This window comes from Chanodichthys erythropterus, chromosome 12 (genome assembly GCF_024489055.1).
Source record: "Chanodichthys erythropterus isolate Z2021 chromosome 12, ASM2448905v1, whole genome shotgun sequence".
NCBI classification, from domain to species: domain Eukaryota; kingdom Metazoa; phylum Chordata; class Actinopteri; order Cypriniformes; family Xenocyprididae; genus Chanodichthys; species Chanodichthys erythropterus.
The window spans coordinates 5,204,451-5,232,344 of record NC_090232.1 but is presented as its reverse complement, the minus strand read 5'-3'; the positions used below and the strand labels follow the sequence as shown (position 1 = coordinate 5,232,344).

At 37.1% G+C, this 27,894-nt stretch overlaps 2 protein-coding genes across 5 annotated transcripts in view; one reads left to right on the top strand and one right to left on the bottom strand.

Annotated features, from left to right (window-relative positions):
- Positions 1-8,279: 8,279 nt before the first annotated feature.
- Positions 8,280-18,547, top strand: atic (5-aminoimidazole-4-carboxamide ribonucleotide formyltransferase/IMP cyclohydrolase). The gene is made up of 15 exons (XM_067404611.1): positions 8,280-8,381; positions 9,470-9,596; positions 9,680-9,823; positions 10,235-10,323; positions 11,351-11,502; positions 12,665-12,821; positions 12,902-13,027; positions 14,417-14,524; positions 14,665-14,750; positions 14,934-15,023; positions 15,669-15,794; positions 15,927-16,019; positions 16,120-16,302; positions 17,051-17,206; positions 17,392-18,547. Exons 1-15 carry the CDS (start codon positions 8,366-8,368, stop codon positions 17,509-17,511), a joined length of 1,773 nt encoding a protein of 590 aa, XP_067260712.1. The 5' UTR covers positions 8,280-8,365; the 3' UTR covers positions 17,512-18,547.
- fn1b (fibronectin 1b) overlaps positions 18,515-27,894 on the bottom strand; it is a 27,118-nt gene continuing 17,738 nt past the window's right edge. Inside the window, exons 25-46 of one of the 4 annotated variants that reach the window (XM_067404610.1) lie at positions 27,565-27,843; positions 26,958-27,146; positions 26,725-26,814; positions 26,372-26,638; positions 26,171-26,287; positions 25,433-25,606; positions 25,167-25,322; positions 24,928-25,041; positions 24,416-24,715; positions 24,125-24,312; positions 23,792-23,879; positions 23,516-23,698; positions 23,141-23,230; positions 22,816-23,004; positions 22,618-22,707; positions 20,344-20,822; positions 20,128-20,266; positions 19,870-20,028; positions 19,667-19,792; positions 19,475-19,581; positions 19,258-19,347; positions 18,515-19,038 (exon numbers count right to left, since the gene is read on the bottom strand). In XM_067404610.1, the coding sequence (XP_067260711.1) occupies positions 18,961-19,038; positions 19,258-19,347; positions 19,475-19,581; positions 19,667-19,792; positions 19,870-20,028; positions 20,128-20,266; positions 20,344-20,822; positions 22,618-22,707; positions 22,816-23,004; positions 23,141-23,230; positions 23,516-23,698; positions 23,792-23,879; positions 24,125-24,312; positions 24,416-24,715; positions 24,928-25,041; positions 25,167-25,322; positions 25,433-25,606; positions 26,171-26,287; positions 26,372-26,638; positions 26,725-26,814; positions 26,958-27,146; positions 27,565-27,843 (3,692 nt within the window). In that variant the 3' untranslated portion in view covers positions 18,515-18,960. Of the gene's footprint in view, positions 19,039-19,257; positions 19,348-19,474; positions 19,582-19,666; positions 19,793-19,869; positions 20,029-20,127; positions 20,267-20,343; positions 20,823-22,617; positions 22,708-22,815; positions 23,005-23,140; positions 23,231-23,515; positions 23,708-23,791; positions 23,880-24,124; positions 24,313-24,415; positions 24,716-24,927; positions 25,042-25,166; positions 25,323-25,432; positions 25,607-26,170; positions 26,288-26,371; positions 26,639-26,724; positions 26,815-26,957; positions 27,147-27,564; positions 27,844-27,894 lie in introns of all 4 variants that reach the window. The other 3 variants (XM_067404607.1, XM_067404609.1, XM_067404608.1) reach the window with 3 other exon arrangements.

The following is a 27,894-nucleotide window of genomic DNA, read 5'->3' as shown; positions in this document are numbered from 1 at the left end:
TATAAATGGGTATGTGTCTCCCTCATCTACTTGTGATCCAATCAAACAAAGCTCATCATAATACCAGGTGTAAACAGGGCCCAAAACATAAATGACATGAAAATCTCTGCAGTCCAATACATCTCACGAGATGTAATATTTAATATTCTTGTGCAAAGCTTCAAGGAGATGAATGTGCATATGTGTGCATGTATATGTGTAAACCTGTGTATTTGTGTGTCTTGAGAGATTACACACCTCATTTATCAGAGCACTTCACCTTGTAGCAGAAGGTTGTAATCCAGAGTGGAACCATCCACTTGGTATAATTACACCCATTAAAGGTGCTGCCATCCTGAATTCCATCACCTCATTCAATGTCTTCCCCTGATCGCTGTATTTTCATCTAAAAAATTGATAGCGTATACCAAAACTAGTAATAAAGATCATTTAAGCTAGTAACAGTGATGATTCCAAACGCAACTAATTCGTTTTTTCAGCATTGTAAGACATTCTAGAAATCAAACAGACAGCATCATAAACACAATTGAAATGCATATACATACTCAGCTAACAGGGAACGTTCTCAGAACTTTGGCTAACGTTCTGGCAAGGTTCTCTCAAAGTTATGAACATTCTTCCAGTAACTTTAATAGAACGTTCATTCAAAGTTGTCTGGTCTTTAGTAATGTTCTCAAAACATTAGCACAAGTACATTATTTATACATTAATCTTGGAAAAGTTTTTTTTTTCTTTTCTGAAACGTTTTATTTGAATGTTTACCAAACATTTTAAAAATGTTACTATTTGTTTCTACGGAGCCCCGCACATGACATGTAAGGGAAAAAGTAGGCCTAAATCATGTGTGCAAATTACTATATTGTTCGCGATGTACTATTTTGTTCCCTCGATTTGCTAAATCGTGCGCGCGATTTAATATTTTGTTCCCTTGATTTGCTAAATAGTATGCGCGATTTACTATTTCGTTCCATCGATTTGCTAAATTGTTTGCACGATTTAGCCTGCTATTTATTTCTTGCATATAGTGATGGGCCAATTTCAAAACACTGCTTCATGAAGCCTCTGAGCTTTATGAATCTTTTGTTTCAAATTATCGAATCTCCTATCAAACAGATAAACTGCTGAAATCATGTGACTTTGGCGCTCCAATCCACTGATTCGATTCGTAAAGCTTTGAAGCAGTTTTTTTTTTAAATTGGCCCATCAATACATTGTTGAAAAGTCGTTATTTAGTTTTTTGGCATGCAAAAAGTAGTCTTGTCACTTAATATTAATAGTAATATTAAGATGGAACCACTGAACTCACATGAACTCTTTCAAATATGTTTTTAGTACATTTATGGATCTTGACAGTTGGAGCCATTGGATTTCATCAACAATATCTTAATTTGTGTTCCGAAGATGAACGAAGGTCTTACAGGTGTAGAACGACATGAGGGTGAGTAATTAATGACAGAATTTTCATTTTTTGGGTGAACTAACCCTTTAACGTTTGTATAGCCTAACCAAGATCAGGAGTGAAAACTGGACTTTTTGAACAAACACCATTCAGAAATGACGTTTTCAAAACCTAATGGGAACATTACCAAAATGTTTTTAGAACTTATTTTTGTATAGTATAGTTCATACAGTCATTTATAAACTTGTTAAAGGCCTAGCAGCAAGAGAAAAAAACACTCTCTTAACAGTTCATTTTGACCATTAATATCCGTATCGAATAATATCACTCTTATCAACTGTTTGTGTCAACATTCCAGCAAGACATTTAATGCAAATGGTTACCGCTTTCTCACTGTAATCATGATAAGTGATACTAAAAAGTAACTGGATGGATGAGTATGTGTTTGTGTATATGCAATGAGATGAGAGGATCCAGAGACAGATAACAGCGTGTCACTCCATCTTTGCATTTGTCTCCGCACACTCCATCAATATGAAGCGGCTGTCAGCTGCCTATTTCAGGAAAATTAAACGGGCTTACGGTAAAGATGCTCTGCAAGGGAGGGGCGTGCATGAATTTATGTGTGTGTGTGTGTTTATAACCTCTGCTTAACACAAATGCAAAAGTGCTATAAGCACTTAAAAATGACTTTGGGAGACTGGGGTTAGTTGTCACACTTTTACCGCAGTGAAAAAGTACTTTACCGCAGTGAAAGTCAATCTCTTTATAGACATTAAAAACAAATCTATTTGACATACCCTCAGTTATTTATCCCATGTAATAAAAGGGACCTTCAATATGCCTCAGTATACACTATAAGGTAAGTTAACATTTCATGGAACAGCAAAAAAAATCGAAAGTTAGTGTATATATATATATGTGTGTGTATATATATGTGTGTGTGTGTGTGTCTGTGTGTGTGATTGTCAATGTTTTTGTGAATTGAAACCTATAACATAAAATTCCAACTTTGTTTTTAAGACATGCAACATACAAAAAACACAAAAATGCCCCGGCATCCTCCATTTGGATGCATTTGTGTGCATACATAGTAATTGTGCATGCTTGCTTGACATTACAATGCAAAGAAATAGATGCACGCACACACAAACGCACACACTTCTCTCGTATGAGATTGATTGCCTGCAAAGCAGTCTCATGCAGATGGCATCTCTCCTTTTGACATGATAATGGCTCTAAATTGATGAAGACATCTCACTCATTCTCTACCAACTCGCTGACAGGCCTTACCCAAACACTTCAACCTGCTACAACCACCCATCAATCACCCGCGGCCCCTCCCACCTTATGTCCAAGCACTTGTCCATTTTAATCAGCTAATTCTCTCCTTCACCATCACCCCGTTCACCGATACAACACTGTGTTTTGCCCATCTTCCCTCGCACTTAATCTGCTTTAATGAAGTCCTGATCTGCCAATTAGATGCAATCACAGTGGAGCAGAAGATAAATATAACCATCACACTGGACAAGCTGGAGGAAAAAACTCTAAAAGAGATACAGATACAGTAAGCAAGGACAGTTCAAGGACTTCTGTGGTTTTGTCAGAAGCTGATTTCTAGATTTGGTGTCAAGGTTGCAAGATTTGTATTGTAGGAGGTGACTTTATTATCAATGAATCAATGAATCTCCTAATGAAATGTTGGAAACCAATTGAGCATAAACCCTAACCCTAAGTATTAAACTGCATCCTGCACTGTTTGTGTTATGCAGACATAAACAACACCTCAAACCATGCAGTTTTTCAGTTTTTGCTTTTCTGAGAGGCCAAACTTACAATTTTCATCTAAAGGATGATAAAATGATATCACGAGCTGAATATCATCAGCCCTGTTTACACCTGGTATTAAGATGCGTTTTGGTCGATTGGATCTCAAATAGATGTAGGAGACATATTCCTGTTTACACCTGGTGTTTTAATCCGTCTCTTTTGTCCACTTTCAACCACTTCTGTCCTGATTTCTTTGAGGAGAGGGTCTATGGGTGGGTAAATGTATGTTTTTTTTTCTTTTTTTTTCAAATCTTAGATCTAATGAACAAAATAAACTTGCACAATTTACATAGGAACACGACTGGACATGACGGAAAAAACGTATGGAGAGCAGCAGCTTTCGTTTCTGCTTAGACAGATAGAAATCAGCAATGGTGAGAGAACATTGTGCTTGGTACATTTTTCATTCCAAACCCGTAAGACCTTCAAACAAACCAAACTTGGGTCTTCAGCCGACAAAGTTTAAATCCCGTCTGGCTACATAGCTTCCCATAATGTTTACGCATTAGGTCAGTAGGTGGAGAGTAGGTGGTCTTTTGGGGCTGTTCAAACGCTTTTGACCTCATGAGCGTTTACACTATGAAAGCAATCCGGTCAAGTGCATTTTCGACTAACTCTGGAAGGCCCTGTTTCATTTTGGTCTATCAGATCACAAGTTTATGATACTAAATTCAGGTGTAAATGGGGTCTAAAACGTTTTGACTCACTTTCCACCACTTCCAGTGGTAGTCAAATACGCATTAATCTGGATTGCTTTCGTAATGTAAACGCTCATGTGGTTGAATGTGCGTAAACATAATGAGAAGCGCTTTAGCCAGATGGGATTTAATCTCTAAGAAATCAGGACAGAAGTGGTTGAAAGTGGACAAAAGAGATGGATTAAAAACACCAGGTGTAAATAGGTATGTGTCTCCCTCATCTACTTGTGATTCGATCAACCAAAACACATCTTAAAACTAGGTGTAAACAGGGCCTTCAAAGTGATGCTATGGTATTTTTCATCTGTTTTATCATCCATCAGATGGAAATTGTAAGTTTGGTCTAGCACAAACAGCAGGACACAGTTTAATACTTAGGGTTAGGGTTTACGCTCAATTGTTTTCTAACACTTCATTAGGAGATTCATTGAGGTAGTTGAAAACACATTAATCCGGATTGCTTTCATAGTGTAAATGCTCATGTGGTCCAATGTGTTCGAACAGCCACAAAATAACTGTCTACTAAAGCTGACCTAACACGTAAACATTATGGGAAGTGCTCTAGACAGACAGGATTTAAACTTTGTCAGCTGAAGACCCAAGTTTGTTTTGAAGGCAAAAAATGCAGAAGTGGATCAAAGTGGACAAAAGAGATGGATTAAAACACCAGGTGTAAACAGGTATGTGTCTCCCTCATCTACCTGTGATCCGAACAACTTAAGAATGGACTATTTTGACCACCTAGCAACAACCCAGTATGCCCTAGCAACCACCTGGCAACACCTTATCAACCATCCTAGGTTTTTATTAAATGCATCCTCAAATAATATCATGTTACGTATGAGAATGTTAGAACGCGCACACCAGAATACTCCACTGTTATGTTTCATACTGTATATAAGTGAGTTTTAAAACATATGTTGTTTTCCCTGTTCTAGGCCACTTTCTCGCCTACCTCAGCGTTTTGCACTCCTCGACTAAAGAGAGTTGTGATGCATTTAAGAGCATCAATAACATCCAACCTGTGCTGACCCTGAGGCAAATAAAAAGTTATTGATTCCGCCAACCTCACGGCACCCTTAGCAAAAGAGACTTTTTGTTGCCCCTGATGAAACGCTTTCATCTAATCACTTGGCAAAAACTAAAGAGGTGGACGGCTAAATAAATAAACAAGTAATGCCTCTGGAGATAGAGTGCACACCTTTGGAGATGAAATTAGCCTGAAGCTGTTGCAAATCAATGAAATCGATGCAATCAACTTAACTGACATAGGTGGCGCAAATCGTCCAGTTGGGGTTCGCTCGTTCACAATTCCGTCTTAATTGCCCTCCAGGGCCAGGTTTGCGCATGCCATTTGTTCACTTTAATTAAATTACAAAGACAGGTTTCCAAAAGTCGTAAGAGCGCTGGCTTGGCACAAGCCCAGTAATTAAAATGACACCCTTTTTGATTACTGGAATGTGCCCTAATGAACTCATTATGTATTTTAACCCAAACACACCAATTACTGAGCTGGCAGAAGACATGCAGCTTACTGTAAAAACTCAAGGCTTTTGCAGAAGTGAATAATTTAAGCGAGAGGTTTCTGTTTTTAATGTCCATCCTGAAGATTGGAACGGTGGCACAAATGCTGTGTTCTGGTGCTCATGTCGCCAACTTGAGTTTGAATCTGGCTTGTGATCCAGCAGCTCATCTTGGTGACCAAATGTCTTGAAAATTAAAATTGCAATTGTTTTTACATACATTATAATTTATATTTTGTCACTTTAATGGTGTTAGTATTACCTCGGGTTATGCTAATAGTATTACCTCACTGATTCTTGAGATAAGGAACAAAACATGTTTTAAATGTTAGTTTTTTTATTATTTAATAATACATTATTTTTAATTCATTATAAATTTGTAGACAACGATCTCAGCAAATGAACCATGTGAGGGAACAGGTTTTTCTGAAAAGGTTTTTTCTTAGAATACATATATTCACTTTGAACCTTAATTTGTGTCAACTCTGTCAGACGCATTAAAAAGCATGATATTTTAATTTGATCTATCCAACAACAGTGTAAAGTCTTCAACTATGTAATAATGGTCTTTAGTAAAGGAGCTAAATGAAAAAAATTAATTCTCTAATTTTTTTTTTTTTTTTTTTTTTTTTTTTCCTGGGTTAGGGTTATTATGAACAATCCAGTCCTAAATTACTTAATTCTCTACCCTCCGTTTTAATATTAAACATATATAACCAATGTTCTTCAGACATGAAAATCATCAGACATGATATCATGTATTTCAGTTAATTTTATCCTATTTACAGAAACTATTACACCGGGATGATGGAGTAGACATGTTAAAGCTGTGACCGCAGAGACTTCAACATTGTATAAAATATAAAAAAATATAAAACTTCCAGGACTATGTGTCCTACTGTGAGATCCACAATGAGCAGGAAATAGTAAGTGCTCATGACACTGATTTATTCAGAATTATAAAACATCCTGACGGAGTTGACGCAAAATGAGGGACAACTTTGATAGGCAGTTTTTATGGAAAATATAATTCAAGACTTACTTTTTGTATTGTTTGTTATATTACAGATCTCTGCCTTTCAATTTGAATGCATATTTTTCAATTTGTTGCATTTTCAAACAATTTGTTTGGCAGTTTTACATTGTGAACTCATGCTGAGGACATGTATTTTCCAAGTATAGTGCATGTAATTAAATAATACTAATAAAAATATTTAAAAATAAAAGCAATGAATGTCCTGAATATCCAGATTTCCTTTAGATGTAATTTTTTAAAAGTATAAAGTATTTTTATTTTGATGAATTGTTTATTTTTAACATAAAGAGGGCTTTTGTGCAGGACATGTTTTGTCCCTTATCTCAAGAATCAGTGACCTATGTTCATGCTCAAAACTGATATGATTTCATCTACCAAAAAAAAAAAAAAAAAAAAAAAAAAATATATATATATATATATATATATATATATATATATATATATATATATATATATATATATATATATATATATATATATATATATATATATATTTGTACAACCTCTTTATATACAATATTTAATAAATAAATAAATATAAATACATAAAAAATTAAATAAAGTGTATAGCAGAGTATAAGTGTATAGCTAGACTTTAAGAAATTTGTGCATAAAGATTAATAGGTTTTGGTGAGTGGAAAACTATTTACAATAGGATTTATATCATTTAAAAAATAGGCCTTTCTATCTCGAAGCTATAACGATGTATACATTTATATGATTTATAAGTCTGATGCCCTGAATGAACTTCATCAGTAAAACACACCACAGTTTTTTTGTTTTTCTTTTATGACATAGGGTTCAACCAATCGTGTTGTTTGCCTTTGAAGTTTGCATCTTCTATCTATCATTCTCCTGTCATAAGAATATGTGGAATTCTTCACAGGATGTAAAAAAAGCCCCTATGTACAGTAGTTACAACCCAAGTGTTGTACAACCAAATCATAAATTCCACTTCCTGACTGTTTTTCAACACATTTAATGACCTGCTTCAAAGAAACACTCTTAACTTTTCTATGCCTTCAAATGAGCTAGCTAATTATTCTATTACTGCAATGTACATTTTGATATTTTCTAATGCAATTAGTACATGTTACAGTAGCCTAATTGTGGCTTAAATGTTCAAATACTCTTTATCTTCGTTGGGAACAGTATATTTTTATTGTTGATCATTTCTAACTTGATTTAGTGATATGCTTTTTGTTAAAGGTGCAGTTGTGTTATCCTTTTTTTAGGCTACATTGCTTTTATCAGATATTTGGTAACATTATATGCAACTGTAAAAGCGCTTATGGGATTTTTGGCACCATTTATTGAGATGAACTCATCATGTCAATCTCTCTGTACTGCTCGTGCTCTGCTGGATCTCAAGAGGACACGTTTGAAAGGAGGACAAAACGAAGAGCCTCTAAAGGGATTGAATGCAAAATTGCAAATGACCTGAAGTTGTCAAAACGCAAGGTGTGCAAGAGGCGCCATCTATCGGTGCGTTTGCAAAGGTAAACGCCATGATTTTTCATTCAAGTTCACCATGAAGCTATCATACCATTTTCTTCTTCTTCTTCTTCTTCTTTTGCGTCTCTGTTTCCGTGCTTGACTGTGTGATTTGTGAACTTTATATTTACAATAAAGTTTGCTAATGCATTATCATTTGTATTACATGATTATTTATAACACGTATTTTTTTTTTTTTGCAAAACAAACATACGCGTCCTTGAGTTTCGTTAAAGTGGGAGTGTCATTTGATATAAAAACTACATTTCCCATCATGCATTTACGCGGATAAAACTATTGCATCCACGTGTTTTTATTAGCAGCGCGTGGTGCACGAGACACTACAGCACAAATCTCAAATTTACTCTGCTTTACCTGCAGCATGGCATCTGAACTAGGTAATATTGTGTCGTTTTTACTTTCTGCACACTTCTGCTTACAAATCAAATACTTTTCGTTGTGTTTGTTGTTGTTGGGTGATGTCGCACGTAATGCCATTTTGATCTGTCACAGTCTTTACTGATATTAAAATACAACTTTATAGACAATATCAGGTTTTTGCAAAAGATTTTGCATTCTGAAAAATGATCTGATGTCTCGTCACTAGTTTTAAAAAAAAAAAAAAAAAGCACCATGGTAATACCATGCTTTTTGACACTGCCATTATGATAATAAGTGTCTGAATGTGTCTGTCCTACAGTATAGTATCAAAGTACTGAGGGAAATATCATTGTATCCCTTAGCAGATTTACTATGGTTCTCGGGACAGAATTATTTTAGTGTAAAATGCTGTGTTAAAAACAACCCAAGTTGGGTTGAAAAAGGACAAACCCAGCAATTGTGTTGTTTTAACCCAACTTGGGTTAAATGTATGACCCAACTATTGTTTAAAAATGACTGTATTGCTTGCTTAAAATGAACCCAAAATATGTTGGAAATTAACATTTATTCATATGTTAAATGAACATGTATTAAGTTTAATGAATAATAATTAAACAATAAACATTGATTACATTTCTTATTAATAAATGTTCACCTTTTGATTATTATTGTTGCCTCTAGTAATTGTCATATTTTTAATTTCCAACCTATTTTGGGTTCATTTTAAGCCAGACATACAGTAATTTTTAAACAATAGTTGGGTTAAATAAAACCACCCAAACTAACCCAACTGCTGGGTTTTTCCATTTTCAACCCAACTTGGGTTGTTTTGAACCCAGCATTTTTTTAATGTTCCATGCATGAATTTACTATACCATGGTACTTATTTACTGTAGTACCATGGTATCAACATACTATAGTAATGCCATCTGATTCCATCATTGTTTGTTTTGATTTTTGATGAAGTTTGGGTTTGCGCAAAAGTGACGCGTCATGCAATTGAAGTACAGGCGATTGCATCTTGCTGCAGTTGTTAAAATATTAATATTTTAATGTGTCTTCTGCATGCACAGTTTATGATTGTCTAATTGCCGGTCTCTTTCAGCACTGCTGAGTGTGTCCGATAAGACGGGACTGGTGGAGTTTGCCAAGCGGCTGGTCTCAGTGGGTCTGGCATTAGTGGCATCAGGAGGCACCGCCAAAACTCTCAGAGATGCTGGACTCACTGTCAGGTCAGACATCTTGCAGATTTAGTATTAAATAATAATAAAGGGCTAGTTCATACAAAATTAAAATTGCTTTTTTTCCCATACAGGGATGTATCTGAGCTCACTGGATTTCCTGAGATGCTTGGAGGAAGAGTCAAGACCCTTCATCCCGCTGTCCATGGCGGCATTTTGGCCAGACAAACTCCCTCTGATAAGGCTGACATGGAAAAACTAGGGTTTAGTCTTGTCAGGTAATACTGTTGTTTAGTAAGAAGAAGTTTCCAATGCTATCTGTGTTTTAGAGGTTATAACACGGGACTTGTTTTTGCAAGTTATGCTTTATAGATTTTAAATTCAGGTCATGGTGTTTCATGAGTGATTGTCATGTGCCACCAGTGCAAGATATAATCAGGTTTAGTGGTGCTAACATGATTTCCACTGGTATTTTGTTAGAAGTAGAGACTCTGCTAATCTAATCACTGATAATTCAAATAGTGCTGCTGTGGTGTGACCAAAAGTCTTGATCTTACTATGAGCGCTGTGAACTATGTATAGGTAGTCTAGATGTTTTGTTCATTGTAGCCTGTGAATCAATTTTAAATGATTGCATCAAGAGAAAAGACTGTAGTATCTAATCTTGATGTAAACTTGTGTTCTTCAAGAGTGGCTGTGTGCAATCTTTACCCGTTTGTGAAGACTGTTGCGTCCCCCAGTGTGACCGTGGAAGACGCTGTTGAGCAGATTGACATCGGTCAGTACAGTGTTACAGTAATTGTTCAGAGTTTTATTTACAGGGCTCACAATTGACCCTTTATTTAGTATTTTCCTTCACTAGAATTCAACAATGTTGTGCTTTTGTATGTTTAAGAATGTTAGAATGTAGAAAAACTTCATGTGCTTTAGAGTGAAGATGAGTGTAATAGTAAACTAAATTATGAAATTTATGTATTTATTTTGAGTCTCAGAAACCCTGTCAAGCACAGAAAATTAAGCATTTTTTCATATCATTCTTAGTGCAGCATTTCACCTCATTCTTAGTGCAGCATATATATATATATATATATATATATATATATATATATATATATATATATAGATATATAAATATATATATATATATATATATATATATATATAATGCATGCATTTTACATTCAGAACATACATATGTTTATGGCAGTGTTATTTTAGTATAATTACTGTTAAATTATAGCTTTGAGTTTTATTTTTTAATTTTATTTATTTTATTTTTCACTTTAGTCACTTTTATTAATATTATTATTTATAATATTTCTGTTTAGGCAAAATTTTTATTTCAGATTTTAGTGATTTTAGTACATCAACTTTATTTTAATTTTTTATTTTATGATTTTAGTCCATCAACTTGTTACTTTTATGCCAAGGCAACATTTCTAATTTTATTTTTAATTTTTTTTCACCCAAGTTTAAGTTTATCTAATATTTATTTTACTGCATTTAAGCTTTATTTCATTTAATGAAAACTATTTTTTAATAGTTTTGGTTAAAAATAACAGATGTGGTAGTCTTTATTGTATTTTTTATATAATATATTATTTGTAACATATTGAATTTCCTGAAATTGTGCTTGATTTTCAGTAAAATAATGTCTAGCCATAAAAAATAAAAAATATATTATAAATAAATAAAAAATGAGGGGTTTTGGTTTAAATGTTTCACATACATCTTTGTCTTTGCACCCTGTGTGAAATTCAACCCGTTGACTCCAATTTCACCATTAATCTCACAATCATGTTTAGGTGGAGTTACTCTTCTTCGAGCAGCAGCAAAGAATCACGCCAGAGTCACTGTAGTCTGTGATCCGTCTGACTACGATGTTGTTGCCAAGGAAATGGAATCTTCCGACAACCGTGATACCACAATGGAAACGCGCAAAACTCTTGCACTCAAGGTAATGTGGTGATCCTATCTGAGAGGAGGTTCGATTAAGCTTTGTGTACATCCAAAACTCTCTGAACCCCACCTGACGTGACTGTCACTAGTGGGCCGAAAGGTGGTGACAATTCTAGGGGCGGGCCCCACGATTTAATCCGAGGGGGACCCCTCCCCCATCACCTCCTGCAATGTGATTTCAACCGAGGGGGTTGAATTTTAATGTAATACTGATCTTGATTATAGACCAGTAGCATGGCTTTCCAGTTAAAATAAGCCCATTTACATGAGATTTCATTTTGTTCTCATTGCATTCCAATTCTAAATGAAATGATTAAATACATGTACACATGCTACGTTACTGAGTAGCTAATGTTCTGATTTGTGTGGCAAATCGTGTTCAGACATGACTTGCCACTCAGCAGTACACTTACTTGTTTCTCCTTCATGCTTTGTGCCCTTTTACCTCAAATAAACAATCAGTATCATCTATTAATCATAATCTAACTTTTTCCCCGCCAGCTTTTTTTTTTTTTTTTTTTTTTTTTTAAAGTTGCCAGCCACTGCCAGCACAATTTCACAATTTCATGGCCCCTAGAATATTTTGTCGTATGAATATCTGAACATGCAATATATCAAAAGAAATTTTCTTTCTAGTTTCTATTAAAGTATTATTTTAGCTTCATGCATTATTTTTTTTTTTTTTTTTTTCAACACTTGAATATGGTTGTTTCATAAAGCAATATTTTGAGCAAAAAGCTGAGAAAATGGCATTTTTCTACATCTGGATGGGATTCAGAATGATGATCAAAATAAAAAATCCACATAAATTTCACATTCCAGGGGCTAAATATCATGTTATTTTGGGTCGCTTCAACCCGTGGACATGGAAAAACAACCTGCGGAAACAGTGTTAAAGTAGCCCAATTACGTGGAAAAAAAAAAAAAACGCAGACTTTCCAACACTGTGTAAAATTGTCAATTTTATGTATCTCTCATCTGCTGTTAAATTATCATATTTATTTGTTATATTAGCCACTCTCTAGATGTCTCTCTGCATCTGTCCTTGATAAACCCATCGATCGGCTTAAGGGTTTCTATTTTGTTAGACAAATAACAAGGACTTCCATTTCATTTGTTGAAATATCTTTGTGTATGAATTTGTATTTGTAATATCTCAGGCCTTCACACACACCGCTCAGTACGACGAGGCCATCTCTGATTACTTCAGACGTGAATACAGTCGAGGAATTTCCCAGCTGCCCTTGCGGTACGGCATGAATCCCCATCAAGCTCCTGCTCAGCTCTACACTGTACGCCCGGCACTTCCTCTTTCCGGTATATATGATCTCATATGCTACTACCAGACAAATATACAACCGCAAAAGGTATAATATTAATGTTCCTCTCTGTCTCAGTGCTGAATGGATCTCCAGGCTTCATTAACCTGTGTGACGCTCTGAACGCCTGGCAGCTGGTGAGAGAGTTGAAGAGAGCTCTTGGTTTGCCAGCCGCCACTTCATTTAAACACGTCAGCCCTGCAGGTATGAACACAAACTAATGTAAAAAATCTTGTATAATATTAACTTGCTTGTTTTTTATATTTGTTTTTATGTAACTTTTTGTAATTCTGTTTTTGCCACGAAGATGGCCTTACATATCATTAAATAAAACTATACTGCTACTACTAAAACTATGAACACATACTTGCTTCCAGAGTTCATTTTGACAGTAAATATTAATTTACTGTCATTTAATTTACTAATTTTAATAGTTTTAGTCTAATTTTACGAAAACAAGATAACTACATAAAACCAGTTTTAAATGACAAAAACTATGGCACAAATTTATTGATATTTTTATCAAGGAATAAAAACAAGACAAATGTTGGGAAGGGACAATTTGGGAAGTGATCCAGTCATCAAATCACTCAATGTTCAAATTTTTCTCATTTTCTTTTGTTGTTTGATTAACATTAATGACGGACAGCGGCAGGTGTATTAGGCTGCTGTCACTTTAAGGCTGAATGCACAGATCCAATACACTGATACAAATCCGATATTCTCCCAACTATTTATGTTCACCTAAGACATAACTGACTGTTTTTACGTGAATACTCGCCAAAATTGATATTTTGACAATTTTATGTGTATTTGTCCGTTCAAGTGCGAAAAGGAGCGAAAGAGAGCTCAGTACTCGTGTGCTGTCTTGAGAGGCGGCTTTCTGAAAACCGGACAAACTCTTTCATGTCACGCTTTCTCATGAATCTTTTTCAGGTTTATCCATGTGTCTGCTCTTCTTTCTCCCTGATGTTAACATTTTTTAATATTTAATGAGACATGCAGCAAATATATGCCAAATCATGTCCCGCCGGGAAGATCAGCACATTACAATTCATATGTGCGCATCTACCATGCAGGATATCAGTTCTGACTGGATCACTTCCCAAATTGTCCTTTCCTAACATTTGTCTCGTTTTTATACCTTGAAAAAAATGTTGATACATTTTTGCCATAGTTTTTGTCATTTAAAACTGGTTTTATTTTATCTTGTTTTCATCAGTGAAAAAAGTTATCAACGATAATTATGACAAATTATTCGTCAATTAAATTAACATTGCTTGCTTCCCTATGGAAGCTTGTTTCCACCACTACTAAATAAAAAAGGTAATTATGACTTTTTCTCTCACAATTCTGACTTTTTATATCTTTTATATCTAAAGCTTGCAGTTGGGAGTTAAAGTCCAATTCTGAGGGGAAAAAAAGACTGACTTTCTCACGATTCTAACAAAATTTTATATTTCACAGTTCTGTAACATTTATAACATGCAATTGCGAGTTTATATCTTAGAATTGCATAATATAAAGTCAAAATTGTGAGATTCCATACTTCCCAGATGCCAGGAAAGCATCTGACACACTTTCACATTTCAGGAGCTGCAGTTGGCATCCCACTGAGTGAAGATGAGGCCAAGGTGTGCATGGTGAATGACATGCTCCAGGACCTCACCCCTCTCGCCACTGCATATGCCAGAGCCAGAGGTGAAACCTCTCTCCATGCATCTCCACACTTTTTCTCACCTTAGTAGTAAGAAGAATGATTCGTTAGGCATTAATCTCACATGTAGTTTGGCATGTTTAAGCCTAAAAAAATATGGACAAATCTGAAAAATGTGTTGTAGGTTCTGACAGGATGTCCTCCTTTGGAGATTTCATCGCTTTGTCTGATGTCTGTGACGTCCCGACTGCCAAGATCATCTCCAGAGAGGTGTGTAAGAGAAAAACAAAAGAACTTTGCCATTCATCACTGAAATTTACATCAAAGAGTTCATATTCTCACAAAGCATTAGCCTCTTATTTAACAAATACTTGAAATACTTTATTCATACATTTTATACACAACTTCTTTTTTTGTTGTTGTTTTCTGTTTTTTTTTTTTTTTTTTTTTAAGGTGTCAGATGGTATAGTCGCTCCTGGTTATGAGGAGGAAGCACTGCGAATTCTCTCCAAAAAGAAGAATGGAAACTATTGTGTCCTTCGGGTAAATCATGATTGATTAGACACAGAAGAATAGTCTCTAGACTGTTATTGGACTGTGTTAACCAAGTTTGCTCCACTGTTTCAAATTTCATTGTCTTTTTGGTCAAAACAGCCCTTACTAAATAGAAACTGTTGCTTTTATTTGGTATAATAATACTGTACCATGGTACTTTAATATATACATATGTAATAAGATATACACTGCTAATCAAAAGTTTGGGGTCGATAAGATATTTAAATGTTTTTGAGAGAAGATTTTTATGCTTGCCAAAACTGCATTTATTTGATTTTAAAAATGCAGTAAAAACATTAATATTGTGAAATATTTTTTACATTTTCAAAGTTTTTTTCTGTTAATATATTTAAAAATGTATTTTATTCCTGTAATTAAAGCTGAATTTTCCGCATCATTACTCCAGTCTTCAGTGTCACATGATCCTTCAGAAATCATTCTAATATGCTGATTTGCTATTCAAGAAACATTTTCTTATTATCAGTGTTTAAAACGGTTGTGCTGATCGAAACCGTGATGCATTGTTTTCAGGATTCAAAAGAACAGCATTTATTTGTAATGGATTTTTAAGTATATTGGTCATGTGCTTTAACACAGCTCTAAGCCTTCATCATGTATGCCCTGTTCTATTAGATGGATCCTGACTATGAACCTGATGAAGAGGAGGTGAGGGTTTTGTTTGGTTTGTACCTCAAACAGAAGAGGAACGGAGCCGTCATTGATAAAGAGCTCTTCAGCAACATTGTGTCAAAGGGCAAGGTAAGCAACTCCATTAATGTGTGTGATCCATTGGAAATTGATTGGACTGTGGAAGGAAGGCTATGATATTATTGTTGATATATAAGGAAACTTATTTTCAACACAGATAATGTGATTTTTATCTCATTGCAGCTCTCTGAGAGTGCTCTTCGAGACCTGATTGTAGCCAGTATCGCAGTGAAATACACTCAGTCCAACTCTGTTTGTTATGCAAAGGATGGACAGGTAACCAAAAACTTTTTTTTTTTTACTTGTGCTATTTTGAACCATGTAATTGTATGAAAGTTCATTATAAAAAGTCATTAGTATGGTGTGTGTTTGTTAGGTGATTGGCATCGGCGCTGGGCAGCAGTCTCGTATCCACTGCACTCGGCTGGCCGGAGACAAGGCTGATAACTGGTGGCTCAGGCACCATCCCAGAGTGCTCAATATGAAATTCCGCAGCGGAGTTAAGCGTGCAGAGATGGCTAATGCCATTGATCAGTATGTCAGCGGAACAATTGGAGAGGTATTGTATCCCAAAATTGGTAAAAAATAATAATAATTGTGTGGAATTTTATGAGTTATTGTGCATAAGTGTTTATTTATTTTGTGATAATTTTTGATCAGTTATATATTTGAATTTTGAGATGAAATGAACCAGACATTCCTGTACAGTTTTCATGAGATTCATATAAAGAAAATATAAAATATAAAGACAATGACGCATGAAATTACAGAATTTTGGAAGGAAATTTGGGAGAAAAATGTGCTTAATTGTGAAAAATGTCACTAGCTATGTTTCCATCACCCTGTTGAAGTATCATATCAGAAACAAGTAATGGAAATGCCAAATTTAGAAAAAGTCACTTTACTTTCAAAATAAAGCGAACATTAGACCCACATGACTAATCGTCTGTTTCTGCTGATGGTGTTTTATTTACTGTTGGTTACTATGTTATCAATACCACCGTCTTCCTCTCGAACAACTTGATGGAAATGCACCTAGTTCACTTTTGTTGTTTTTTTTGCTAACTTTGAAAAGAATCGCTTCATGTTTGGATGGAAAACAAGCTACTATTTTTATTTCACAATGTTTTGGGTGAAATATGACACTTATATTGGAGGAGTAGTAGTAAAGACCTTGTCAGTCAACTTATAATGAGCATCAGAAACAAAAACTGAAAATAACAATCTTTGAAGTTGCAGTCAGTGATAGAAATGATTTTATGTGCGACAGGTTTTCTGATGGCATTGAATTTTTGTTTGTACGTCAGGGTCCAGATATGGAGGTTTGGAAGAGTCTGTTTGAGGAGATTCCTGAGCCTCTGTCAGAGGTGGAGAAGAAGAACTGGATAAGTTCTCTGCAGGCTGTGGCCCTCAGCTCTGATGCTTTCTTCCCCTTCCGGGACAATGTTGACCGTGCCAAACGGGTAAACGGCCCCTCCTAGTTACCAAGCTCAAATCATTGTTTCCTTTTGTGCACCTAATATATCTATGCTCTCTTATGCACACTTGTATACATGTCATCAAAGTAGCTTGTTGCTATATTATACATTCTGTATGTGTATACTTAAGATGGCATATAAAAGTGACAGTTTTCTATCTGTGTTTTTAGAGTGGTGTGGAGTATATTGCCGCACCCTCTGGCTCTACTGCTGATGAGGTGGTCATCAACGCCTGCAATGAGCTGGGTATTTCCCTGGTGCACACCAACATCCGTCTCTTCCATCACTGAAAAACACTTCAGAACATCCAGTTGAATACAAATATTCAACTAGCTTCACTGTTACAAAAGTTTAGGGTGTCTTTCTTTTTAGATGTACATCTTTTACTGTAATTCCAAGTTGCTTACCCATATGTCATAACTTAGTCCAATGGCTAATTGCTAGTCTGTCCACATTAACTTAATAGTTTAAATGTTAGAATTTTGTCTAGTTTCTATTCTTCCTTGAATCCTATAGCTAACAGCAAAGTGAATTTTTGTGCTGCAAAATATTCTTCACATATGACTTCTTTAATACGGACACACGAAGAATTATTTCATTTAATTATAATGTTTTCTTTGCATAATTTCGTATAAAATTTCCTTTTTTTTCCCCCTCTTCAACATTTCCAATATGAAATTGTCTCCATACACTTCCTGATGCATTCCATTGTGCTGCCTCTAGTGTCTCATGAGCATTACAAAATAAAAACACAAATCAAGTATAATAGTTTCTCAAAGATTTCATCAAGGGTTTATTTGCATTTATTGACATGTTTTGTTTTTTGCAAGGTCTACTTTAGAACCTCGTTCCAAAAGAATTTGCTTTTGAGTGAAATTTTATAAATACAATTTGTCATGAGTTTTGCAAAAAAAGAAAGGAAAAAGGAAAAAAAGATTTAACAGTAGTGAAATTGGTGTTGACAGTATAACATTGACAGTCTGATGAAACAAATAACATTCTATACAACCAAACACTTCTGAATGAAGGGGATAAATAGTCAAAGAATTTAGGAAATTAATTAAAAAAAAAAAGTATCAATCTAAAAACAGTGCTGACTCTAAATAATCAGTGAGCCATGTTAAAAACAAACAAAAAAAAGATTAACAAATTGAGACTTGATTTTTGGTACATCGGTGTACCCCAGTGGTGCTCTAACATTCTTATAAAACAGTGCTTTATTTTCCTACTGTCTCACATTTGACCATATCAATTCATAAAGGCTGAAATCCTTTGAAAATACTGGTAAGGTAGTTTTTTTTTTTTTTTTTTGAAAATTTAATTGAACTAGAAATCTGTATTTTAAAAAAAAAAAAAAAAAAAAAAAAAACTTTTTTGCACATTTAACAAGGAAATTGTTCTTTCCCATTGTAGTGTTGGTATCAAAAAGTAGACGGTATTAACCGACTGCAATGGGTAATATCTTGTTTTAATATTGCAAATTTTTTTTAAATTTAATGTATAAACCACACTAGCAAACACAAAAGTAAAAGCCAATCAAATTCCTCAAGGCTGTGAATGATGCATCACAACAGACACTGTGTAAAGCAGCAGCTGAACAGATGTGGTAACAAACAGGGAGGCTTTAAGGCAATATGTGATTAGTACGTTCTCATATAACATCACATCTTTACTACATGTCCCATGTGAAATGTTGCATAATGGGGGCAGGAAGTCATGGTACAGTTCTGTCAAAGGTTTCACTCTTGGGTTTTGGGATTAGCCACAGCATCTGCAAGAAGCTCAGGTCGGAGACATTCAATGGGGCATTGAATGTTCTGGAAGAACAAAGTGAAATATGTTATACTATGAAAACCAGAGCTATTTTATGCATAAATTCAAATATGTATGAACCATGGCAATGCATTGTTTAATGCACATTTACCAAAGAAACGGGAACATTTGCATCTTGAAAAACTGCCTTGGCTAGCGCAAAGGCGATGTGTATATATATATTTTTTTGTGGCCATTTGAAATGTTTGAAGGCAGATACTCACCACCCTGTGGCCAGTGTTTAAGCGGACGGGTTTCAGCAGTTCGGAGCTTATCTCTGCACCAGGCCTTCTGCAGTTCTCACAGCGCCAACCCTAACAGCAACACATACACAATGCATTTCACCAGACTCAAGCATATAAATTTGAAACACTTGTTTTGAAATTTTCTTTCTATAATTTGTCCATGCATATGGACATGAATTAAATTATGTTTCCATACCTGCTGTCCTCCGTAGCATGTGCAAGTGCAGATGGCCCCCAAGTATTCCTTCTGCCACTGGTTTCCGATCTGGTACATCTTTCCGTCATCGTAACATATGGACTCATCTATAACAAAATGCAAGAAATTTTAATTCCATTGCTTGGACCTGAAGAAACTTGACTATACAGTGTCTTAAGAAGAAGGACTTACGTGGTTCACACTTGAACTCTCCTTTACCATTGCCCAGGCAAGTGCAGCTCATCAAGTGACCATTTTCTGCCCGTCGCTCCCACTTTTCACCAATGCGATAATTGTTTCCACTGTCGTGACACCATTCTGTGTAAAAACAGGCTTTTAGAGTGTATACGCTCTTGATAATCCACCATTTGACCTACAGGTGTGAAGTTACTCACTGGAAGAGTCACATCTAAAATGTCCACTTCCCAGGCCAAGACATCTGCACCAGAGTTTGAAGCCAGTCTCAGACATACGCTCCCATTCCTCTCCAACGTCATGGTAAGTGGCTGTGAAGGTGTCGTAACAAGAGTCCTTGCTGGATGAAACATCTGGAACTGTTGGTTTTATAGGGAACAAAATAAAGGAACATTAAGACATAAGCATCATAAGCATGTCCGTGAGCTTTCATCAAAGTTCATAGATCTTTTCTTGACCTGTGTTTCCAGCAGTGATAATTTCCTCCAAGATTTTATGTTTGAGAGCTCCTTTCAAGGCCTCCACAATGACATTATAAGAGGCACCAGAGGTGAGACCAATCAGGGTGGCGCTTGTGGAAGTTCCTGGGAGACGCATCTGCAAAACAAGGAAAAAGTCAATCTTAAGAGCAAAGGTGGGCTGATAAAGAAATTCTATCCTTTCTAGGTCCTTACCTGGAACATCTTCTCATCTTGATGGGTAATGGGCTGACAGGACACCAGGTAAGCAGAACTCTGCTGATAGGGCTGCCATGAGATGGTGGTCTGGGTCTGGGCCTCCTGTGGTCTTCCTGTCTTGTCCTCTGGAAAACCAAAAGAATGGCCGTCGCCAGGCCTTTCACTAACCTGAATAATCCGAGGTACACGACCCCCATCGGGTCCCACCTTGGGGATGTATACTAGGGTCTCCCCAACTTGAGGCACATAAGGCTGGGGTCGGGCTTGGTTAGGTTGAGAGGTTGGTTGACGATGTTGAGGCTGGTAGCCTCTGTTGGGTTGATTATTGAATTCTGTGTACTCCACATGCTGCCCGTGTGCGTCAGGTGATTCATGCCCAGTGGGAACCACTACATGAACTCTATTGTCAGGCTCAGGCACATCCAGTTTGTCTCGGCCACCATGGCTAGGCAGGCTGGGCAGATCAGAAGTCAGCTCTGTGCGGGAAAAAGGTGTTAAAAGCAAAGCAGCGTGTAAAGAGGCAGCCACAGTTGCATCTACAAGCCAGTAAGGCATTGAAAGTCCAGTCCAGTAATGACGGTACTTGTTGATGTAACTTTAAAGGGGGGGGGGGTCCAAGAAATTTCTCCAGCCAATGTTTTGCAATTAAACAGTGAGGAGGAAGTGCATGCTCTGACATTAGAAGATTCAGTCCAAAGAATACACTTCCCCTCAGAGTGAAAATATTGGCTAAAGTGAGATAAAATATACAGTATGGTCCAGCCCTTTAAACACTGATCAAGGTTTTTGATCATAGTAGTCCACTGAGGGAACACTTAGCTTGAATCAACAAGGTAGTGATAAGCTAGCAAGTGTCAATTAAAGGAACACTCCACTTTTTTTGAAAATAGGCTCATTTTCCAACTCCCCTAGAGTTAAATAGTTGAGTTTTACCGTTTTCGAATCCATTCAGCCGATCTCCGGTTCTGGCGGTACCACTTTTAGCATAGCTTAGCATAGTTCATTGAATCTGATTAGACCGTTAGCATCGTGCTTAAAAATGACCAAAGAGTTTTGATATTTTTCCTATTTAAAACTTGACTCTTCTGTAGTTAAATCGTGTACTAAGACCGGCGGAAAATGAAAAGTTGCGATTTTCTAGGCTGATATGGCTGGAACTTTGCTGCCGTTCCATGGCTGCAGCAGTGCAATGATATTACGCAGCGCCCGTGAGCCCCTGCTTGCACAGGGAATGTGCCTTGCAACCATGGAGACGTTTGTGAGAGACGCTGCGTAATATCATTGCGCCTGCTGCAGCCATGGAACGGCAGCAAAGTTCCTTGATTATTACGCTGGAATGAGAGTATAGTTCCTAGCCATAACTTTTCATTTTCCGCCGGTCTTAGTACACGATGTAACTACAGAAGAGTCAAGTTTTAAATAGGAAAAATATCAAAACTCTTTGGTCATTTTTAAGCGCAATGCTAACGGTCTAATCAGATTCAATGAACTATGCTAAAAGTGGTACCGCCAGAACCGGAGATTGGCTGAATGGATTCGAAAACGGTAAAACTCAACTGTTTAACTCTAGGGGAGTTGGAAAATGAGCCTATTTTCAAAAAAAGTGGAGTGTTCCTTTAAGCAACATTAAATGCAATTGAACTTCATTTTGCATTTCAATTCTAAATGCATTTCACCATTAAAAAGCTAAGCACTGCAAATAAGAAAAACTATGGCTTAGCCAAGTATCTTTACTAGAAAGGGCAAGCGAGTGCAATAATCAAAGCTTTTATAAAATACAGTGCTGGCTAGTTTAACAAAATGTGCTGTAGCTTTTGGCAACAAAGTATAGTGGAGTACACCTTATGTATCAATATGTGCATTAACATTTTACATTTATATTATTCATTAAGGAGACTGTTTTGGCCCTGTTAGGCCACTGAAGCATGCAATGGGTTTCTGTTTCATTACGCACTTCATTCCACCTGACGTTCTTTGTTTCTTCTTATTTAGTTTTGAAGTGGTCAAAAATCGTCTCTGACCCACTTCATATCTCCCAACATGTTGCCATTTAATCCATTTCCACCTCCTTTTATGACATATCCAATTTATGCTATTATGCTTAATTAAGATGGATTAAATTAAACCAAAACATATGCAAAAAATATTATTACACTGAAACAAAAATATAAAACTAAATACATTTTCTTAAATGGCTACAACACAGATGTTTTTATCCAAAGCGACTTACAAATGAGGAAAATCAATGTTTTTATTTGAGCAAATACTTACGAGTTGTGGCAGTGCCAACCAGTGGTGCACTCCTCTGGGTATTCAATAGGGCAAAGATCTTAATGATGTATTCGGTGCCTGGTTTCAGACCTGTAATTAAAATGGCACGATATGGTTACACAATCAATTATGCATTTTGTTTTCTAACATCTATGTATATCACACGTGGGTGTAACGTGATCACAGTATGGGTCTTACCAGTGATGGTGGCATAGTTCTGGTCAGCGTCAAGACGTGGTATAAGCTCACGAGGCCGACCACCTGATTCTTCATAAGTGATGTAATATCCTGTAATTTGTGTTGGAGGGGCTTGCCAAGTAAACGAGATGGAATTGGGTGTCAGGGAGGTGAACTGAAGGTTGGTAGGAGGCTGAAGAGTTGGCTGAGCTGTGATGAAAAGGGGAAAAATAAAGTTCATAAAGGTCATTCAAGGAAAATGGCAATCACTTTATTTTGAGACTTCATGCATTAGCATTAATACAGTGTATTACTGTCCCACATGGACAAATTTGCTTAGTTGTACCTGTGGTTACAGTCATTGTGAATGGATGGCTTCGACTGTTTCCGTTCAGTGTATACATGTTGACCACATATGTGACGGCTGGCTGCAAACCTGAAATATGAATTAAAATTCTTTCAATAAACAGCATTACTCCCAAACATGGTAAAAGAAGTTCTGAAAACGTTTTTGTGTTTATCTAAACCAATCAGGATGCAACATTTGCAAAAAGTAACCCTAAAGATTTTGGACACTACCATAATGGTAATATCATGGTATTATTTGAAATAACTTATCAAAGAAGTTCATAATTCCAGGTTCAGTTTACTCATTGAGCTGACAGTGGTTAACCATTAATGCTGAAACTGATGGCCTATAGGTGTTACTTGGAATATGTACCAGTGACGATGTAGGTCCGATGGTCATTAGGAATAGTTTGCCTGAAGGTGGGGTGTCCTCCATTTCTGGGTGTCGCTTCAATAAGGAAACCTGTCATTGGCTCATTATTGACGACACGCCATGTTAGAGTGAATGAGGTGTCTTTCACATCAGTGACACGGACTCGGCGAGGAGGGGTTATGTCTGTGGAGCCAAAGAGATTACAGTTTCTATTTAATACAGGATACCGATACTAATCACTCTACTATAATCCATATTATGGGGAAACCCATTTACTGTCAGCGGTGGTGATTTCTCCAGTGAGTGGAGTACTGCTGTCTGAACCCCTCAGTGCATAGACATGTACATCATAAGTGGTGGCCACCTGGAAGTAAACAGCAGATATTTAGGACTAAGATGGATTAGTCATGATTGGTTAAAAATAGCAATGTTTGGACTCATTTTCTTTCTCATTTTCTTATAACAACCAATGTGTCAAACATCCTATATTTATTACCCGTTTATTGGAATACATTCTGATATTTGAACATTGTACCTGGCAATCAATCATTTTACGTGTGACCACAAAGATTAATGTATTTGTAAAATGCAAGAAGGTAGACATATTACCATAAGCCCTGGCACTAAGACTCGTGTAGAGTCAGGTGAAACATTCATTTCTTTGGCTGTGACAAACTGGTTCTTGGGGGTGACCACCACACGGTAGCCAGAAAGTCTGCCATTGGGTGCTTGCCATGTGACAACAAAGGAAGCTGGACTAATGTCCAAGAACTGGATATTGGTTGGAGCAGGAACCGCTGAGAAAGGTGAAAGAACACAAATCAGGACAGATCCCCCCAAACACTCAACCTCATTAACTGACTAGCTTGAAAAGCTAAGCTGAATTACAATGTTCCATACCAGTGGGCTGAGTCTCCTCAAGGGTTGTTTGCTGAATGCCCTCAAGGGTACGGTCTGGGTTACGTCCTTTCATGGGAATGACTTTAACGTTGTATGTGGTTCCTGGGCGCAGACCCTGGAGAACTACACTGGTATCACGACCACTTGGGGCTGGTTGGTACTCTCGTTCTCCCTCCTCTGGACTAGAGTACAGAACCCTGTAGGAGGTCACTCCTGGAACCCGTGGAACATCCCAAGTCACATGCATGGAGGTGGACTCCACATCAGAAAAGGTCAGGTCTCTTGGATGCTGCAAATTTGCTAGAGATTTTGAAGGGGAGTGTTAAGGGAGTATGTATAGGGTGGTTTGGTATAGTTGCTAAAGCTCAGCAATATTAACTGGAAGGATGCTGGTTCGAGCCCCGTAAGGAACAAGCCATGATCCATTGACCCCTTGAGCAAAACTGCCTGAACAATGATTTCAAATGTTCAGTGGGTTAAAATATATATATATATAAAAAAAAAACACTAACCTGTTGTGGCTTTCTGGACCACTGGGGTGCTCTCTCCTTCCTGGCTGAGAGCAATCACATTAATTGTATACTCCACTGTGGGTACCAAGCCTCTGATGGTCATTTCTGTACGCTCTAAAAAAGGCAGAAAAATAAGTTATTATACCAAGTCCAAGTACTAAGAACTAATTCTTCCAAGTCAGCTTCAAGGTCATGAGTAGGAATAAAAATAAAAGGTTAAAGAGCGAGAGATGTCTCACCAGGGCCGACCAGCTCAGAGAATGTTGGACCTTGCCCATCCTTGGGCGTCCCTGTTACTCTGTAGCCTGTGATGGGACCTCTAGCTGGGCTCCAGCGGACAGTCAGGGCATTGTCTTGAATATCAGTAACATCTAAATCTGATGGGGACGAAACACCTGAGAATGGAGAGGAAAGGAAAGACAATACAGTCACAAGGAATTTTTTTGTGGTGAGCTAATGGTCAGAAACTGTAATAGGTTAAAATGACTTGTGCATGAGCACTTACTTCCACCTGCAGTCCTGTGTGTGATGATGACTGGTGTGCTGGAGGCTGGGCTGTCCCCTCTGCCGGTCACCGCATACAGTGTGATGGTGTAATCGGTGTCCGGCCGCAGACCTTGGATGGTAGCAGTGGACTGTGTTCCTGGAACAGTGAACTCTCTGGGTGCATCTCTTTCCCCTGGGAGTCAATAAGAAGGAATCAGCTGCATTTACAAGTTTAAGTGAACTTGCAGCGGCAGAACACAACACCACAAAAACACTTTAAAAGTAACCTATTATGCACCTTTTTACAAGATGTAATATAAATCCCCAGAATGTGTCTGTGAAATTTCAGCTCAAAATACCCCACAGATTATTCATTACACCCTGTTGTAAATGCCCATTTTTGAGGAAAACATGTTGTTTTCGTGCATGTATCCTTAAATGCAAATGAGCTGCTGCTCCCGACCCTGCTTTCCAGAGGGCAGAGCCTACAGCTTGTGCCTCGGATAATCTGCCAAGAAAATTACTCACTGATCTTGACTGAATAACTTTAGTAGCTTTAATAAGAATACATTTCTTATTTGAATGCTGCTAAATGCTCTTGCAAGAGACCCTGCTTATGATTTATGTGGATTAAAAAAGGAGGGTGTGGATTTTTACCATTATAGGGTATACACACACTGCCAATGCACATTTATGTTTAAACACCATGTAAAAGTGAATTTTGCATAATAGGTCCCCTTTAATTCATTTGTCATACCTGTTTCGCCATGTGTGATCTTGTAGTAGCGTACAGTGACTGCAGGGGCATCCCAGGAGATGGTGATACTGGTGGGAGTGGAGGACGTCACAGCCAGGTCAGTGGGAGCATCAGAGACTACAGGAAGTAAAACAGGAGTCGCATCATTCTACCTGACAAAGATTTACAAAAAAAAAATCTTTAATTTCCTAACTTTTTTACCAGTTGCTTGTGTTCCAGTAAGTGGTAGACTCTCTATATTGTTGCTGACAGCGTAAATATAGACAGTGTACTCTGTCTCGGGGGCCAGGTTCACCAGTGTGAAGTAATTTCTTGTTGGGGGAAGTCTCTCATCTTTAGGGCGCCCATCCCTTGTTGGCTGGTAGCGTAGGCGGTATCCCGTAATGACGGAACGTGGGGCCATCCAATGCACGGTAAATGAGTTGGTGGAGACATCAGAGAAGTCCAGATTTGTCGGGGAATCCAGTTCTGTACGAACGAGGAGAAAAATAATTATGTGGAGGAACTGACAAACTTAAACAGAGAGTGGTAATTTCTTATATTCAAATACATACTTGTTTTCTGAACACCAGTTACAGGTTCACTCTCTTTGACATCATAGACACACACTACTTTCACCAGATACTCTGTGTTTGGCAGCAAGTCTGAATCAAAAAAATAAAAATAAAAATCAGAACCAACAGATGAAACGTGTTTGGACTGTAGGATACACATGGAACCAGCCATCTTGTTGTTTGTTTCCTAAAGGGTGAAATAAAGAACTTTGAAAGCATTAGTAAACTCTTACTCTGAAGTATGAAGCTATTGGTGCCACCTCCTACGTTGACTTCATGAGTGTCATCATCATTGTTCGTGGGATGGTAGCGGATAACAAAACGAGTAATTTCGGATGGCTGAACAGAAGGTGCGGTCCATAACACACGCATGGAGTCTGAGCCCACCTCAGAAAAGTGCAGGTTTGTGGGGGCTGGAACAGCTAAACAAGAGGACATTGAGAGAGAATAAAGTCATAAACTAAGTCAAAAGTTTGTCAGCACTGATTGAAATGTGTTGGCTAATTTGCTTACAAAAATGCTATTTAACATGAAACAGGAATACAATGAAGACAAACAATTTGATACGCCACCTAGTGAATGCAAATGCAAAAATATTCCTAGAAATTCATCAGTATTTTGATGTAAGCATATTATTGATTCAAAAAGGTACACTGAGTTTGGGAAATACCAAATTGCTAACAATCTTGGCTAGCGAGGAAATTAAAGTGGTTTGAGCGAATGATGGTTGGGGGATGAGGGTCTCGGCCTCTCTTTTACGTCCATATTCTCCATTCCTTTTCCACTTCTTTTACTCCCACCCTTCGAAATGTAATAATAAACCTATGTGGGATAATTCACCAGTTTGGGTTTGCTGTGTGATCACCGAGGGCACGCTCTCCGCCTCATCTGTAATAGTGGACACACTGATTTCATAATTGATGCCTGGCTCCAATCCACGAATAGTGTAATAGTTGACGGAGGAGTTCACCATATCTTCCAAAATAGGAAAACTTTGGCCGGCCGTAACAACTGTAATATGGTATCCAGTAACCGCCGGGTAATTTAGTGGGGTCCATTTAATTCCAATCGTGGTATCCGTGAAATCAACAAAGCTGAGATCACCCACCTTGGGCACATCTTTAATCGGTTTACAAAGATGCATTCATGGGAAGGAAGAGAGAAGACAAG